Source organism: Nicotiana sylvestris, chromosome 6, assembly GCF_000393655.2.
Source record: "Nicotiana sylvestris chromosome 6, ASM39365v2, whole genome shotgun sequence".
NCBI classification, from domain to species: domain Eukaryota; kingdom Viridiplantae; phylum Streptophyta; class Magnoliopsida; order Solanales; family Solanaceae; genus Nicotiana; species Nicotiana sylvestris.
Window position 1 is genome coordinate 173,897,956 of NC_091062.1, and position 19,056 is coordinate 173,917,011.

The 19,056-nt window shown below is 35.1% G+C and overlaps 1 protein-coding gene across 1 annotated transcript; it reads left to right on the forward strand.

Annotated features, from left to right (window-relative positions):
* The first annotated feature begins 3,212 nt into the window (after positions 1 to 3,212).
* On the forward strand, positions 3,213 to 15,773 carry LOC104239542 (probable protein phosphatase 2C 22). The gene is made up of 4 exons (XM_070147641.1): positions 3,213 to 3,674; positions 5,375 to 5,581; positions 7,920 to 8,131; positions 14,909 to 15,773. Exons 1-4 carry the CDS (start codon positions 3,531 to 3,533, stop codon positions 15,471 to 15,473), a joined length of 1,128 nt encoding a protein of 375 aa, XP_070003742.1. The 5' UTR covers positions 3,213 to 3,530; the 3' UTR covers positions 15,474 to 15,773.
* Positions 15,774 to 19,056: the final 3,283 nt, after the last annotated feature.

Below are 19,056 nucleotides of genomic sequence, written 5' to 3' on the forward strand. Positions count from 1 at the left end.
TTAAAGGTGTAAAGTACAATGACTACCTTAACTGGGAGAACCTCATTCCCTACTGCCTCTGGCACATTTGGCTGGCAAGGAATAATAATGTGTTCAATAACAAAAAAGAATCCATCAATGCTAATAACACCATTGCTAAAGCTAATGAGTATCATGTCCTTAATAATAACATTTCACAACAATGCACCCACCAAATCATGCTTAAATGGACTCCACCACCAAGAGGCTCCTACAAATTAAACACTGATGGTGCAACAAAGGGCAACCCAGGGTGGAGCTGGGGGCATTTTCAAAAACCATAACGGAAGTTGGATGTTGGACTTCATGGAAAACTTACCCCAAACAACTAACACGGGGGCTGAATTTAGAGCCCTCATCAGAAGCCTACAACTAGCAGAACTAAACAACTTAGTTCCGCTACAAGTAGACACTGATTCAGCAGAAGTAATCAATATGTTGTTGAATGGAAATCTAATATTTGACCCCCTAATTTGTGAATGCAGATTGATGATTCAAAGGATGAGCAGCGTGGTAGTGAGGCACTCATACAGAGAGCAAAACAGGGTAGCTGATGCACTGGCGAAGGAAGCAGCCAAGGAATATTTTTTGAACAAATCAATATCTCTAGCAGTTCCTCCGGTGTTTGCCAATGATGTATTTTGGGCAGACACCCTAGGAACTGAACTACCTAGAACTTTTGTGGGTTGTAATATAAGAACAATTATGCAAAACTTTGCATCTATGGGGGACTTAAGGTACCCCAGTAACTTCCAAGGCAGTGTAACCCCTTTTGTTTAACTAGTTAATATATTACTCTGTTGACCAAAAAAAATGCCAACACTTTAAAGTTTAAACGTCAAATGCTATGACTCCCATTTTTTGAATGTATGTTCATTTTTTCACTCTTAGGGGTCGTTTGGTAGGGTGCATAAGAATAATGTTGAATATGATGTATTAGTAATGCTGGTATTAGTTATGCTTGCATTAGTTATGCTGGTATTAGTTATGCTGACATATTTCTTATCCATTGTTTGGTTTGATGCATTAAAATATTGCACAATTTCTGAAAGAATTTCTTATTTACAAAAATATCCTCAAAACCAGTCCATCACTCTAATTTTTTAAAAGAAACATATGTTGAGAAATGTTTTTATATGAAAAAGTTTACAAAATTTATTTGATTTGTCTACCTATATTGTAATATAGAACTAAATATTTATTTATAAAAAAAGAAATATGCTAAGTATTTATTTATTTATAGAGATATAATTTTATTTCTCACTATTTGGATTATTTTAAACTTGCATTAATATAATAACTAGCACATTTTAATCAAGCATAAATTTTGAAGGACAATTTTGTCTTTAACTAAGCTAATGCATGCATTAAAAACTATTGCATTGCTAATACCATGGTTTTCTATGCATTAGTTATGCATAGGATATATCAAATAGAATGTATAACTAATGCTTGCATAACTAATGCATAAGTTCAAAATATCTATCAAACAAGATATTATTAATATACAAAACTAATGTATGCATTATTTTATCTAATGCATCCTATCAAACGACCCCTTATGGTTTGTTCTATTAGTTCTTCTACAAGATATAACTAGTCGAGATGTCAGGTCTTGTCTTATTTGTAACAAAAAAAAAAGGGAAAAAGAAAAGTAAAACAAGTCACTACGTTCAAACTTCAAAGAGAACTTTATTTTTCAAAAGAAAAACAAAAGGTCACGTCGTCTTATATATTTTTCTATTTTAAATATTTATCCTTTTTCTCAAGTTTTATAAATTTTAACGAGTAAAGAGTTTAATTTTTGTGAGACGAAAAAGAGATATAGTCCATAACATTTGTGCTGACAATATATAATTATTGAGTTTAATTTCTATATTAATTGTTTATAAGACAATTATAGATTTGAACGAAAAGTATAATTTTAGTGTATTGACAATATAGAGTTATTGAGCTTAAGTTCTACTATTATATACGATTTATAATTATTCATAGTTATATTAATTAAACACAATTAAAAATAAATATTATTTTTAAAATGATTGATAATTTAATAATAATAAAATTCACACTATCATAAGTATGAGTTTCCTCTCCGAACTATGCCTGGTCTTAATTATCCCCCTCAACTTGGCCTTTTGAGGGTCGTTACTCCCCTAGACGCTGATGTGCAAAAAGTGTGGGTGCACCCGCCTGCCACGTGGATTTTTCTGTCTATGTGGCTTTTTTTGAAACATAAAATATTTTTTTTACCTTTTTAAGAATATTACTTCTTTAGATAATTTTTTTCGAATAAAATTTATAATAAAACTTTGATATAACTACATTATTTAGGCTAAAAACAATTTATTTGACCAAAAATAATAAAATTTTAGTTAATATTTTTTTTTGATTTTGACCTGAAAATAAAGATTTATACAATTGAAATAAATAGTCAAGACATCTAAAAAGTTATAAAAATACATAGTTTAAAATAAATAGTCATTGCATCAAAAGAAGAAATAAAAAGAGTGTAAAATTGCACTTGTAATTTCTTGCAATTGTATACTCTTTTTATTTCTTCTTTTGATGCAATGACTATTTATTTCAACTGTGTACTTTTACTTTTTAGGTAAAATCTGTAAAAAATAATATAAAACTAGAGCACCATAATTTAGAGCTATATAAAAAATTATAGCCAAAATAATTAATTTCAAATTATATATTTTTTATAACTTTTTAGATGCCTTGACTATTTATTTCAATTGTATAAATCTTTATTTTCAGGTCAAATTCAAAAAAAGATTAACTAAAACTTTATTATTTTTGTCCAAATAGAAATATTTAGCCTAAATAATGCAGTTATATCCAAGTTTTATTCTAAATTGTATTCGAAAATTTTTATCTAAAAAGGAATATTCTTAAAAAGGTAAAAAAATATTTTATTTTTCAAAAAAATGCACGTAGACCGAAAAATCCACGTGGCAGGTGAGTGCACCACACCTTTTGCCATATCAGCGTCTAGAGGGTAATGACTCTCAAAAGCTAAGTTTATGGGGTAATTAAGATCGGACATAATTTGGGAAGGATACTAATAATCTGAACCAAATTTAGGGGTGGTTTAATGTATTCAAACTAATAATTTGAACCAAATTTAGGGGTGGTTTAATGTATTTTTGCCTAGCTTATATCATACATAGTTATATTTTCTACCTGTCAAGTAGTCAACCAAATCACCGCCTTGCTTAAGTTCAGTCCCCACCTCAAAAAACAACGCCTCAGAAATCCCCAATCTTTTCTTCTAAAACAGATCCCAAACCAATTGCATTCTATCCATCCCTAAATCTCTCTGTTTCCTCGCACACCCTACAATTTCCTCTTTTTCCCGCCCGTTAAAACCCTAAAAGAAACCTCTTTAATTTAAATAAAAACCCTAGATTCATCCAAATTGCACCACAGATCCCTAATTTTATAACAAATTTCTACATTGATTCATATATTTTGTTTCCGTACAGTTATGGTTGAGAATCAAAATGGAAGACAGTAAATTGATGTTTGATAATTGCAGAGAAAATGAGAGCTCCAGTAATAGCAAGCCGCCGAATCCTATTGCTGGAGGAGGGCACCGTTTAGTGGCTTCTGCCACCAAGAGGTCCCTTGTTCGACACCCCTCTTTGGTAAATTGTCTACTTTTGCCTTCGCATTTATTGGATTTTTTTAGTTTTTTAGTTTAGTAAACTTGCAGAGTATTAATTATTTACTAGTTGGGATAAAGGCCTTAGTTGTGTCGGTGCACTTTCCTTAGATCCGGTGTTAGAAAAACTTAATTTCTTGAGTATTAGAATGAAATGGGTCTGAATAGAGCCCGTGGCCGAGGGGAGAATTTATACAAGGGGATTCAAAAAATACAACAATGTTTCACTAGGATTTGAACCTATGACCTGAAGCAATTTTGGACCCGCTCAGCCACTACACTAGATTTATTTTTGTCAGGGGATTCAATCATTTATATATAACAAAAGAAACTCATTTTTCTTTGTTAGTGTAGTGTAATTTTACAAAGGAGGGGATTCAATTGAACCCCCTTACTCCTATTTAACTCCGCCCTTGAATAGAGCTTATATAGCCAATCCTAACTAGTTTGGCATTGAGCTGTAGTCGTTATTGTTGTTGTTATAGTAAAGTTTATGCATTTTTTGGAGTGGTTTTAATAGATAATTTGTGTTAGTTGGCTTAGTGCATAAACAAAGCAAAAGAAGTACTCCCTCTGTTTCAATTTATGTGAACTAGTTTGACATTTAAGAAAAAATGAAAACTTTTGAAATTTGTGGTCCTAAACAAGTCAAAAAGGGGTTTAGAGTATTTTTGTGGTTATAAAAGCTTCTCATTAAGGGTGGAATTGGAAGTTTAAGCTAAATAGTTTCCAAATTTAGAAAGGGTTTATTCTTTTTGGAACAGACCCAAAAGGAAATAGGTTCACATAAACTGGAACAGAGGGAGTACTTCTCTATTGTTGTGTTCATTGGATATGTTATTATCATATGATTGCTTATATTTACAAATATTGGACATTTTGTGGTAATCTGACTCTGCTCAATTAAGATAGCGACCAAGTTAGAAAGGTTATCTTTATGTGTTTTAAAGCAATATAAGCTGCTGTGTTCTTTGCAACTATCTCTTCTTGTCATCTGACAGTTTGATTGTCTTATTGGGGAGATGTGTTCCAACCCTGTTTTATGGTTTCATAAGTAATATGTTGAAATTTGGAATTTACATGCATACGTTTTCAATATAACTAAAGAAAAAAAATTGTTTAATGTGATGTTTTCTGGGAATTTTTATGGCTGTGGCGTCATGGTTGGGAGCATTCTGCTGATTTAGTGAAGTGAATGATATTAATCCTTCTTCGATTTGAATAGTATCTACTAGGAGGATGTAGTTTTCTGGTTTTGGCTTCTTCAGTGTTATTATCTTTGAAGAGTATACCACTTCCATTAATTCTTATATGAAACAGTTTTTCTGCCCTTCTAGGGTAGGGGTAAGGCTGCGTACATCCTACCCTACCCAAACCCCACTTGTGGGATTATATTGGGTTGTTGTTGTTGTTGTCTACATGAAAAATCTTAATAGGCTAGTTTTCTGTATTAATAGAAATTTAATATATCAACTATTGGATCAGTATGTTTTGTTTGTCTGTTTGATTAATCATGTTTTTATTTCTGATCTATTTGTAATTTGTTTGGACATTATGATCTGTTACTTTTTATTTTTATATTACTTCGAATTAGTTGCTGGCTGAACTTTCAGCATTTGTATGATCTGTGGTGATTTTGTATCTTCTTGATGTGTATTGAAGTTTTGAGTGGAGATTTACCAGGTGAGAACCAAGTTATCAGATGTTTCTCTTGAACCAAGGGCAGCTACAGGTGATCATGCAACGGAGTACATTCCATTGCTTCGCTCAGGTGCTTGGGCGGACATTGGATCTCGGTCAAGCATGGAAGACGTGTATGTGTGTGCCGACAATTTTATGAGCCACTATCGATCAACTAGTTCTAATGAAGGGAATCGTGCCTTCTATGGGGTAATAATTTTCTCTGCTCTTGCACTCATAATTTCTGAGGAGTGATATTAATTTAACTCCCCATATTTGGGAATAAATTATGTTCTAACTATTCAGCATTTAGCTGTTTACCGTAAAAAATATTATTCTGCATTTGACAGGGCAGGCAATGCCTGTCTCTGCAGTTCCCCTGGTTCCTTGAGCATCCTGCTAATTTTTTGTTATTTACAGTTTTAATTTATATTCAAACCTAGTCATTCAGGCTTATTAGATACCTATATGTTGACTTGACTTGTTTGCATTTGGGCCGAGTTTCTTTATGCATTTGCTTGTAGACTTGACTTGTTTGCATTTGTGCCAAGTTTCTTTATGCATTTGCTTGATATACTTTCAGATCATATTTTCTGAAATGCAATATATGCAGGTCGTCTAGTGCTTCCCTACTGTCCTGCCGCTGTGTGTGTGAGAATTTCAAGAATTATGTCATATTTGTTATGGAAATATTGTTAATTCCTGAGGACTGTAGGACGGCAATTAAATAAGTTATGTTGTTCGAAAAGGGTATATTGTGTGTGTGTGTGTGGGGGGGGGGTTAACTTTTATTTGGCTCAAATTGTATGATGAACTTGTTCCGTCCAGTTTTATTTGATAAAGCAGTTACAATTTTAGTTTATTTTGGAAAGCACTTTAGGGGAACTCTACTGATAACTGATAAGAACAAAAAACAAAATCTTGTTGTGGTTTCAGGTTTAATTGAACTTAATAATGCACCATCAGTTGCAGATGAATAAACCTAGGTTGCTAAATTATTAATCACAACTCACAAGTCCAAAGCCAGGGTGTGGGAGTAGCACAAACTTATTTGCCACCAAGAAAGTACATAGAAACTTGATGTTTGTTAGTGTTTACTTAATTCCTGGCACTATTTAGGTAGTAAAACACAAAAAGCTGAATTCGCCTTTGACTTTTAAGTTTTACTTTTACACGTTCATGGCCTATTAGAAGTAGAAGACGCTCTGGTGGGATCTTCACGGACAGAAAATGATTGCAGTTAGTTTAATAATGATCGAATGGCGTTGCTTCTCCGGCCCGAATCGAGGCATCTCGAATTGGTAACAAAGAAATTCATAAGAAAGTGTAACTCATTATGACTTAAAATTAGCTGTGTATGCATTAGCATTACAGAATAAATTGATTTTAGTGGTATATAAGTAGCTCTAGATCCACTCTCTTCAATTCCAGTAGCCGAACTAACAAGGATAGGGTCAAACTCTCAATAACTGAGGCTCATACGAATAGAAATAAAAAGGGGGGGGGGGAGCAGCACGAGAAATGGGCTGCTTTGAAGTTTCACGACCAAGTGCTAGATTATTTTGTGCAAATTCCTTTTTTTTTTTAATAATAGATTGGTTGGAATGCTTGTAATTTCTTGGTACTTAGTGAGAATTGTGAGATGACAAATAGCTCTTCTCACTCTACATGCATTAAAAATGTTGGAAATTGATGTGTCTCAGAAGAAGTGTATTGATGAAATAAACAGTTAGAAGGGCAGGCCCTACATTTTAAGGTTTTGATGTTATTTTCATCTCGTGGTGAGTTGGGTCTTTTCATAAAGTTTATCTCTCCCAACTCAAAACTGAGGGATATGAAGTAAAGGAAAGTTATGAGGCTTTCTTTGCTTGAGTTTCCATTACAAGATCACTTCTTTTTTCTTTTCTTTTTTTTTTCCATGTAAAAGGACGAGTTAGAAGTTTCTTCTCATGCTCAAAACTAAGGATATCACTAAAATCATTTCAAGCATTTGCTGTTTAGTGTTTGAAAGCTGAATAGCCTTTTTAGTCACTACGCTGCCACTACTGAGACAATACTGGAGCTGAGTGGTGAAAAGTAGTATCAAGTTGATTACTGTGTTTACAGAGTTGTTTACTTACCCTCTCTGTTTGTTTCATTTCATTATGTTTCCAACGATTGATTGGGATATAACTTGAACTAGTATTTCTTTGGCGCTGGAAGTAATACCAAGAATTGAGTATACTTATGCAAGGCTGAGGGGAAGAGACGTTTCAAATTTGTGGTCTGTGTTAGATATCTCAAATTAATTTCGAGTGCAGACATTTTTTATTTGTTACCAGACTCAAAAAATTGCAGACCTCTTTTATGTTGCATTTTCGAAATGAAACTGAAGAATACTAGGTTCCAAGATCAAGCTTGCTTACAAATTGAAATCTTCTTGTTTTTGGGTAGTTTGTGCATGGATGAAGCATTTAAGACATTTTGCATGTGCACAGATTCATGGTGGATATAGGGGAAAAATACATTAGATGTATAAAACTCTACTTTTTGTTTCTATTAATGCAAGGTTTTTGATGGACATGGAGGAAAGCATGCAGCTGACTTTGCGTGCTACCACTTACCAAGGTTTATTGCGGAGGATGAAGACTTCCCAAGGCAGATTGATAGGGCAATTTCTTCTGCATTCTTGCAAACTGATACTGCCTTCGCAGAAGCCTGCATCTTGGATGCTGATCTTGCTTCTGGTACCACTGCTTTGGCAGCCCTTGTTATTGGAAGGTTCACTTGCTTTCTGTTGAAGAGAACATTTAATCATCTTTTTTGCATTAAAATCATTTGCGGCACTGTTTAGTTTTTGTTGTTTTCATTATTTTTGGCTGGGGTCAGGCAAAATGGATTAAGTCAGGTTCAGGGTAGGTTTGATTTGGAAGCAATTCAATATAACTTGCAGGGGGGGATCCTCTGTTTTTTCAACTAGAACATCTGCACCATTCTCATATTTTTTCTGTTTTTGATCGGTGGATACTTATCTTTTTATAACTCATGTTCTGAGGTAATTTGCAGCTATGTTCAACATATACAATATGTAAGACCTTCCATTCTGAATCGTCTGTGGAAACCTCGCTCACTTCCTTATTGTTCACCCACCGACCTCTTGCGAGTTGGCTAAAACTCATACTAATTTTTGTGGCATTGGAACTTTTGACTGAACATTATGTAAAAGTTCTTTAAATTGGGACTTGTATTTTTATGGTTTAGATACACGACATGTTCCTTCTAACCTGGTAGGGATGAATATGATGAGATGAGCTGAAAATAGTGCCACTAAGCTACCTTTTTGTAATATATCTCGCCAGATGAAGGAACATGTGAGAATAGCTCCGATAAAATACCCCCCACGCGCCCCCACGCGCCCCCACGCGCAGCCAGTTTCCGGCAAGGACAATGCCACGCGCCGGCGCGTGAGTTCAATTTCCGACCACTTTTCAAAAAATTTCTTTTGGACAGCACAATCACTGGGGAATTCCGACCACAACCATACAATCCTTTCTGAATTCCGACAACTTTTATTTTTTCCGGTGGCAGGAACCTTCCAGATTTCTGGTTCTGGTTTTTCCTCTTTCATTTTTGAGTTTTCTAGCTCAATGGGATAACTTCCAAACAACCTTTAACTTTCATAAGCTGAGCAACTGGTTTTAGTACAATATGGGAGACAACAGGATATATTTCAACGCAGGATTCAAATCTTTTGACATCACCAGATGGAACTCCAACAAAGACACATGGTTTGAATGGGTTGAGAGAAGTCGCAACATGATGAGAAGATCATCCATGGGTAGAAAGGCAATGGAATGGATCTGCTTTGCACTTAAAGAAGCCTCGACAGATCAAAACAATCTAGTGAAGAGATGGAAGTACAAGGAGCTAATGACAGAACATTTCTGTACTAGGAAATATAACGCTCATGGAAGATACATGAGTATTCTGTCACTGAAGGGCGAAGGGAGGTCAGTCATAATACTCCCAGAGTTAACTCTGAACTCTGGCTGGAAAGACATAGCAGCTAAGATAGAAAGATTCATTTATCAGACCACCAGGCCGATTTCCATAGCACCACCCAGAAACACTGTGGAAAATCTCCCTTATGCCCAAGTAGTTAAGGAGAGTAAATGGCAGTCCAATACACTTCGAGAGGCAAGGGTCAGCACGAACAATGGGGAAATCTCTGTTATGGAACCTATTGGAGGAGAGGACACAGGCCTACTAAAAAGATGCATTATCGGGTCTTTTGGGAAAGAAATCAATGAGAGACCCACTTTAGCAGACATAAGGCGATGGGCTAGTGCTTCATGGAACAAAGCATACGGAGTAAACATATATGAAATGACAGGAAACATGTTTCTTTTTGAATTTCCAAACAGATTCATGGCAGAGCAGATTGTGCAAGGAGAATGGAGATGGAAAAAATTCAAGCTTCATCTGGAATGGTGGAATCATACTGCCAGTTGCATTCCAAACTCACAAATTGAGGAAACATGCTGGATTAGAGCCATGGGGATTCCTTTACATATATGGTCACAAAAGATCTTCAAAGAAATAGGAGATCTCTGTGGGGGATGGTTAGCTACAGAAGAAGAAACTGATCTCAAAAACCATCTTAAGTGGGCAAGAATCAAAATTGCTGGTGATGGCAGAAAGACTCCCAACGAGGTGGGGATTGAAAGAGATGGTACCAAATTTTTCATCCCAATCTGGGCTGAAAGAAAGACACGGTATGAGCTTAACACTAGTAAAGGAAAGGTAAGTGGACAATTTACACAAGGTTCAACTTCGATGAATCAGAGCAGTAAAGTGTCAAAAGTCAAGCTGAAATCCTATGACCCCGATATGGCTGCACAAGTCATTTTTAATGACCTCTCGTGTGAGATCTCTGAAGATACTGGGCTGAAGCCTTATATCGAGGAAATGGGAGGACCTTCTTACTCGGGGGCAAAAGAGTCCTCTCCAGGGGACCAAACCCTTAATGTGAATCTTGAAAGTATGCAAAAGGAAACAATTACCAGTTGTAGTCAGCCGAAAGGTGGAGCAGTTTTGGCAAGATTGGAACAGAAGGAAAGGGAACAAAGCATAAACTCAAAGATGGGGAATGATCAGGTGGGAAGTTCTTTGGAACATCTAAAGCAACTTAGCTCTATTCAAGAGTGGGAAATCGAGGAGGTGAATCCTATAGCAGTTCAGCAACACATTCCATTACTGGATAAAGACATGGATGCAACAATATGGGTTCATCAAAATATGATCAAACTGGGGAAAATGTTTGGAGTAGATTTTCAAGGACATGAAGAAGAAGCACTGGAGTTGCTAATGCAAATTGACAGCTGCAGACAGGTAAGAAGGGTGGAGACAGAGTTGGAGGTGAAGAAACAAAGATTCAAAGGATCACTGGAATTAAAAGGGTTAACTTCTTTCGATGTTAAATTCAAGAGTGATGGAAAAAGGAGTAGGGGAAGAGATCTATCAATCATTTCTATATGATGATCAAAGTAATTTCCTGGAATGTAAGGGGATTAAACGATAAGAAGAAAAGGGAGATAATAAAAAGTCAAGTGCAGAATTGGAGGGCAGACATTATTTGCATGCAAGAAACAAAAGTCGAGGGGGAAGTCGAGGAAATAGTCAGGCAAATATGGGGTGGTAGATGGGTGAGGTATGCATGTTTAGAAGCTAGCGGCACGAGAGGGGGGATTTTGTTGTTATGGGATTGCAGAGTATGGAAAGGGGAGGTGTTACAGACTGGTGCATACACTTTGACGTGCAAGTTTGACGCTCTTCTACAGAATTTTCAATGTCACATAACAGGAGTGTATGCTCCAAATTGTAGAATAGAAAGGAAAAAAGTATGGAGAGAAATTGGTGCAGTGAGGGGTTTGATGGAAGGTCCTTGGGCGGTTTGTGGCGATTTTAACGTTACAAGGTACCCGTCTGAAAAACGGGAATGTTCAAGGAGGTCCAGAGCGATGGTGGAGTTTTCGGATTTTATAGAAGATATGGAGTTGATAGATCTTCGACTTGAAGGAGGAAACTATACTTGGTTCAAAGGGGACAATCATACAGCGGCTTCAAGAATTGATAGATTTTTCATTTTCAGAAGAATGAGATGTAAGGTTCAGGAACATCAAGCAAACTATCCAACAAAGGTTGATTTCGGACCATTCACCTGTGGCTCTAGACTGTGGTGCGTGGGAACAAGCTAAATCATACTTTAAGTTTGAAAATTAGTGGCTGAATGTGGAAGGCTTTGAGGACAGAATTAGAGAGTGGTGGGGATCTTTTGAATTCTCAGGAAGACCTGATTACATTTTAGCTTGCAAGTTAAAAGCTCTCAAGGGCAAGCTAAAAGGATGGAGCAGAAGTTATGAAGGCAATTTGGGACTGCAGAAATCAAAATTGCTAAGTCAACTAGCAGATTTTGAGACAACGCAACAACTAAAAGCGTTGACAGAGGAGGAATCAGTCAGGAAAGCAGCCACTCTAATGGAGATTGAGGTGCAACTCAAGAATGAAGAATTGGCATGGAGACAAAAATCAAGAGCTTTGTGGCTCAAAGAAGGGGATAGGAATACAAAATTTTTCCATCGGACTGCAAATGCACGCAAGAGAAACAACAACATTGACCAAATAATGATTCGACATGAAGTAATGGAGGATCCAGAAAGAATAGAGAACGAGATCATTGAATTCTACAAGGAGCTTTACACAGAACCTGAACAGTGGAGACCAACAGTCAATTTCGAAAATAGTTCAAGCATTTCTGAATCAGAAAGGGAGTCTTTACAGAGTAATTTTGAGGAACAAGAAGTGCTGAGCAGTCTGAAGATGTGTGCAAGTGACAAGGCTCCAGGGCCAGATGGATACACAATGGGTTTTTTCAGAAAGTGTTGGGACATTTTGAAGGAAGATATCATGGCGGCTTTTAACAACTTCCATTCACAGGAGATGTTTGAGAAAAACTTCAATGCAACATATATAGCTTTGATTCCAAAGAAGACAGGTGCGAAAGAATTGAGAGATTTCAGACCGATCAGTCTGATAGGGAGCTTCTACAAACTGCTCGCAAAAGTCTTAACTGAAAGACTTAAGAGGGTGGTTGGGAAAATTGTCGATGCTCAACAAATGGCGTTCATCAAAGGAAGACAAATAATAGATGCAGTGATGATTGCTAATGAAGCTGTGGACTCAAGAATAAAAAAGAAAGAACCTGGAATCTTATGCAAATTGGATATTCGAGAAGGCCTATGATCATGTGAACTGGAGCTTCCTACTAAGAATGTTAGAACAAATGGGTTTTGGGCAAAAATGGATTAGATGGATGAAATTTTGCATATCTACTGTGAAATTCTCCATTCTTATAAATGGATGTCCGAAAGGTTATTTTCATTCACACAGAGGTCTCAGACAAGGTGATCCTTTATCTCCCTTTCTATTCATCATAACCATGGAAAGATTGAACAACATGATCAAAACGGCTAAAGTCAGTGGATGGGTTAAAGGCTTTGAGGTAAACAGGAGTGAGGCTAACAATCTAGAGATCACACATCTCCAATACGCAGATGATACTCTAGTCTTCTGTGATGCTGAAAAAGATCAACTTAGATTCTTAAGGATCATTTTGGTTTTATTTGAGGGAGTATCAGGATTACACATTAACTGGAGAAAGAGCAATATTTATCCCATTAATGAAGTTAACAACATGGGGCAACTGACTCAGATTTTGGGAGGAGAAGTTGGGTCCCTACCAACTGTCTACCTTGGGATGTCTCTTGGTGCAAGATCCAAATCAAAAGAAATCTGGAATTCAGTCATAGAAAAGTGTGAGAAGAAGTTGTCAAGATGGAAATCGCAGTACCTATCATTGGGGGGTAGGCTAGTTCTAATCAACTCAGTATTAGACTCTCTACCTACTTACATGATGTCTTTGTTCCCAATTCCAGCAGGCATTTTACAGAGATTGGACAAACTCCGAAGAACATTCCTTTGGCAAGGCAATAAGGAGAAAAAGGTCTTCCATTTAGTCAATTGGAAGACGCTAACAATGGATAAAAAACAAGGTGGAATGGGGATAAGGAATTTGAAGAACCAAAGCAAGGCTCTTAGAATTAAATGGTTATGGAAGTACTCTAAAGAACCCGAATCTTTATGGTCCAAAGTGATCAAAGCAAAGTATGATGAAGAAAACAATTGGGTGTCAAAAAAAGTCAGAACATCACATGGAGTAAGTGTGTGGAAATCCATCAGAGAACTTTGGCCAATAATGAAGAATCACTCCTCCATAAGAGTGAACAACGGAAGGAACACATCATTCTGGAATGATAACTGGTTAGGAATTGGAAGCTTAAAGGAAAGTTACCCAGATATGTTCGGTTTAGCACAAAACCAGCATAAGACAGTAGCTGAAATGAGGAGTTGTCAAGGATGGGAAATAGCTCTAAGAAGACAGCTGAATGACTGGGAGATAACAAGATTAACTGACCTCTACAAAGAACTGGAAGCATTTACAGGATTACAGGAAGGGTTGGATTCAATATGGTGGAAGAGGCACAACAGAGGGGTTTACCGAGTGAAGGATGCATATAAGATTTTGAATCATGACAATCAACAGGTAGACACATGGCCTTGGAAACATATATGGAAAACAAAGATTCCATACAAGGTAGCTTGCTTCACTTGGCTACTAGCAAAGGAGGCGGTTTTAACCCAGGATAATCTCATAAAAAGGGGAATATCTCTGTGTTCAAGATGTTTTCTGTGTGGGGAAAATGCAGAAACTGTTAACCATTTGTTTCTACATTGCAAGATTACAGACCAACTATGGAGAATCTTTATTAGTCTTAGGGGTATTTCATGGTCAATGCCATACAGGATTAAAGATGTCATTTATAGCTGGGAAGAAGCTGGAGCTGAAGCAACTAGCAGAGATAGATGGAGGACTGTTCCGACATGTATCTGGTGGACAGTTTGGAGGGAAAGAAACACTAGATGTTTTGAAGACAGAAACAATCCACTGCAGAAGATCAAACTCAATTGTATTCTTCTATTTTGTTTTTGGTGCAAACAGATGTACACAGAAGATACATTGACAATCGTAGACATACTAGGATCCTGCCTGGTTTTAAATTAGAATATCTTCAAATTCTCTCTATGTAAATTTGGTTTTCAGTGCAACCTATGTACTGATTTTTATAATATATACAATAGTTACCAATTCAAAAAAAAAGATGAATTTATTGTACCATTTACATTCAATATTAGATTTCTCTGAGGAAAATGTAATCTAATTTTATCTAAAAGATGTATCTATCACTATGAAAACCATGACTTCTTGTTCATTTGCTGGCACCATTGTCAGTAAATTCTTGGATCTACGCACTATCTCCCCCTCCCCACATGCTTTCACAGCCTAGAGTGAAGAGGATTTACTTTTATCTTATCTTTCTTTTGCTTTCATTGCTGATCCCTAAGCATCTCTTTTCCTTTGATATTTTGCATGGAAAGCAGTTCTCTGGTTGTGGCAAATGCTGGAGACTGCAGAGCTGTACTCTGTCGCCGTGGTAAAGCTATTGAGATGTCGAGGGATCACAAACCAGTTTGTTTGAGGGAAAAAGAACGCATTGAAGCTTCCGGAGGATATGTGGATGACGGTTACCTGAATGGACAACTCAATGTGGCTCGTGCTTTAGGAGATTGGCACCTGGAAGGACTAAAATCAGTTGATGGTGGTCCCCTTAGTGGAGAACCCGAACTTATGAGCACCAGACTTACAGAAGAGGACGAGTTTCTCATAATAGGCTGTGATGGTATATGGGATGTCTTCATGAGCCAAAATGCTGTGGATTTCGCTCGTCGAAGGCTCCAAGAACACAATGATCCAGTGATGTGCAGCAAAGATCTCGTTGACGAGGCTTTGAAAAGAAAGAGCGGGGACAATCTATCAGTGGTTGTGGTGTGTTTTAAGAAGCAGCCACCTCCTAACTTGGTTGCACCACGTGGAAGGGTACATAGGAGCATTTCTGCAGAAGGTTTGAAGGAGTTGCAGAGCTTCTTGGATACCTTGAAAGATTAAGACGATAAATCGTGGTCTTTTTGTTTTATTTTCTTTTAGTTTTTCGGTTGTCGTAGGATTTCTTTTCTTAGGTGTTAAAGATCCCTCCTCCCTTCTTTTCCATGTTCTTTTTCCTCCCTTTGTTGTTTCTCATTCTTGTAGTTTATGCTGAAATGGTTAGATAATGGGAGAGAATAACAAACCAACTGTAACATATGCGGCTCTGTTCTCTGATTACCAACATTTATGTGTTTTAGGTGGTTCTGAACCTTCTTGGTAATCTTGATTTATGCTAATATTTCCATTAAGTTTCTCATTGAAGTCTTGTTAGCAGTATTATCCAATTTAGATGCGGGGTTGCATTCAGCTGGTTACTATGGATTTTTTATGTCTTAACGTTTACATCAAAGCGTTAACTTAATTTCAGCTGTGGTTCGAAAATTTCTCTCGAAGATTCATTTTTGACTTGTAAATTTTTCTTCCATTTCTCCCGTTTAGCTTTGATAATTTTGAATTCTTTGTAATTTCGTATATGTAAACTTAAGATCTCGTTTGAAATAAAGTAAGTAAACACAAGTCTCCATATTTTTTCTTTACAACTAGTATTTGGGCACGTGCGTGTACCATATCAATGAGTAAAAATTGCGGCGCCCCCATTTAACCTATACCCATTTTTTAAAAAACTTTTAACTTGTACCCACTTTTTAACAACTTCAGCCCCCTTTCTCCTCCTTCTCCTCCTCAAAGTTTTATCTTTTCTTTTTCAAGAAGTAAGGTACATCCCTATCTGCTTCTTCTTATTCCTTTTCGCGGACACCCTCAGCTGTAAAGGTTCTATCTTGATAAGAATAATAATAGTAAAAATATGATTATTCTTCAAGAGAGACAAGATCTCCTTCGTGTATAAGAATAATATTAAATTTTCAATTCTTAGATTCAATGCTCAGAGCATCATGAACATCAACTGGAAGACAAAATCTCGAAGGGAACGAAGAATTCTCACCTGCGAACGAATGGAAAAGTTCATACGTTTTGTATTTCCAACTGCTGCAATTTTCTGCATTTAAGACAAATTATCATACTCCCTACGCACAATAAAAAGCGGAACCTTTGTAAAATTACGGCGACTCAAATGAAATTATAAACAAACAAAAACTTGAAGTTCCCCAGTTACAAAGAAAAAAACTTTAGCTCTAGAGCTGAAGTTCGCCAGTTACAAAACAAAACTTCAGCTCTAGAGCTGAACTTTAGGCCCGGCTACTAGAATGCTGAAGTTTTGCGTGATTGCCTTTGCTACTTCAGCCCCGTATGCTGAAGTTATGATAAAAAATGGGTACGCTTGCAATTTTTTTTGTAAAGCGGACACAAGTTAAAACGTGACACAAAAAACAGGTATAGATGCAAATGCCCCTATCAATGAGATGTACAAGTGGAATATTCACCCTAAAGTATATTGCTAATATTCATGTTATAAGTAAATAGATCAAGTTACACTCTGTTTGGATCATTGTTCCTCGTCGTTTTATAATGTATTGTATTGTATTGTATCGTATCGTTTTATAAATACAATGTTTGGATAGATTGTATTGTTTGCTATTGTAAAATAATATTTTACTATTTGGTTTGACTGTATCTTACTATACTGTAACTGATGTTGACTAAAACACCCTCAATTGTTTAAATATTAAATTTATTAAAAATTGAACAGAAGAAGGCAAAACACCTTAAAAAAGCAGAACAAAGGAGCGAGACAGAAGAAGGCAAAATGAAGGAGCGCAACTAATTTGGATTGAGTAAAAGCAAATTAGGAGAAAAAACAAAACAGAAGGCCGTAAAACATCTTTAACATTGGTGACAGAAGTTCTTGAAAAAAACAAAGTAAGTTATAGGTTGGAGATTTGGAGTTAAAATAGAAAAAAAGGTAAACGGTAAAATAGAATTGTTGAGTAATAAGTTAGGGCATAATTGAAAAGAAAAATAGGAAACAATCTCACCACATCAAATCGGTTGTTTCAAAAAAGAGGACTTTTTATTATTCCGAAACAATAGATTTAACAATACAATACAATCAATTTTAATGAAACAATCAAAACAAACATTGTTTTGGGATAACAATACAATACGATACAACGGAAACAACCATCCAAACAAGCCGTTAATTTTCAGCAAAGTACATATCTCCATCATTTAGATATATAATTATGTTAAGTTTGACCCATTATCACAGGGGAACAGTGGCCATATCTTTTTTCCAAGTATATTAAAATTAGTATTAGTATCCGCGCGATGCGCGGACAAATCATTTCAAATTACGATGTATATTGTTTGAATCATGTACAAATAACCTTAAAATATATATATATCTCAGATAAAAATTATATAACATGAGAATTTAATTATGAAGCAGGATATGAAATTATTGATCAAATCTCGTAGTAGACAACCAATCTTTTTAACATATATTTGTAGCAACCTAACCCCTTGATATATATATATCTCAGATAAAAATTATATAACATGAGAATTTAATTATGAAGCAAGATATGAAATTATTAATCAAATCTTGTAGTAGACAACCAATCTTTTTAACATATATTTGTAGCAACCTAACCCCTTGATTTTAGTACTTGCATTTCGTTCTGTTGTCGATATTAAAGAATACTAAGCATGTCGTATTGTGATCTGTCTTGTTCGAGCAAATTAGATCATATTATTTTAACAAAATTCTTACAATCACTTTATTTTTATCAGGAAGTCAAATATGTCTTATTCATCACATCATTTTTACGTAAATTCTTTTTTTTGTTCTTTTCTTATAGTTATTGTATTATTTAATATTTCATATTATTATACCATCATATAATTTTTTGTTAGCTTATAATTAAATTAATGTCTTGCTTATTATCCTTTTAATAGCATGTGATAAAAATAAATATTTTATTCTCAAAATTTGATATATTTTTATGCTTTTATCCTCTTATTCATAATATCTTAATCATTTAAATTTGTCAGTAACATTTTTAAATATAATTAATTATTTTATTTTATCTATATTAAAATTAATTTAAAGTATAAGTATCCTCACACTACCTCTATTTTCTTTTTAATATACATTCTCTTTCCTACTATAAATGTTAATTAGTTTTATATTAATATTTTACCTATAACCAAAATAATGTCATATTTTGTTTTAAATTGTAACTTTTAATTAGTCTAAAATATTAATACATAAGTTATTTGATTATCATGTTCCAAATGTATTGAGTTCTCTTATAATTAATTTTGTATTAGATGCAGTTAAATTTTCTTTCTTTTTTAGCTATAAGATAAAATTTAATTTTACTTTTAATTTTCATTATTAAGATTACCAATATTAGAAATTTATTTTGTATTTTTAAAAATTTATTTAATCATAGAAAAAAAATTCTTAATTTTATGAACACATTATTTCTAAATATTGTAATATTATTTTTACTATCATTTTAATTATTTACGTAATATTTGTTTTTTAAAAAAATCATCTCAAACTCAAATAATTCTTATCATTTTATTTTCTAAACTGGACCACATTTTCAAAAAATTATGCTATGTATTCAAACTCAAA

What these genes read in the sequence shown, in the direction of transcription:
- LOC104239542 (XM_070147641.1), top strand. Translation starts at nt 3,531, where the DNA reads ATGGAAGACAGTAAATTGATGTTTGATAATTGCAGAGAAAATGAGAGC. An exon ending in TTGTTCGACACCCCTCTTTG is followed by an intron (nt 3,675 to 5,374) that starts GTAAATTGTCTA and finishes GAGATTTACCAG; the next exon opens with GTGAGAACCAAGTTATCAGA. An exon ending in GCAGCCCTTGTTATTGGAAG is followed by an intron (nt 8,132 to 14,908) that starts GTTCACTTGCTT and finishes CATGGAAAGCAG; the next exon opens with TTCTCTGGTTGTGGCAAATG.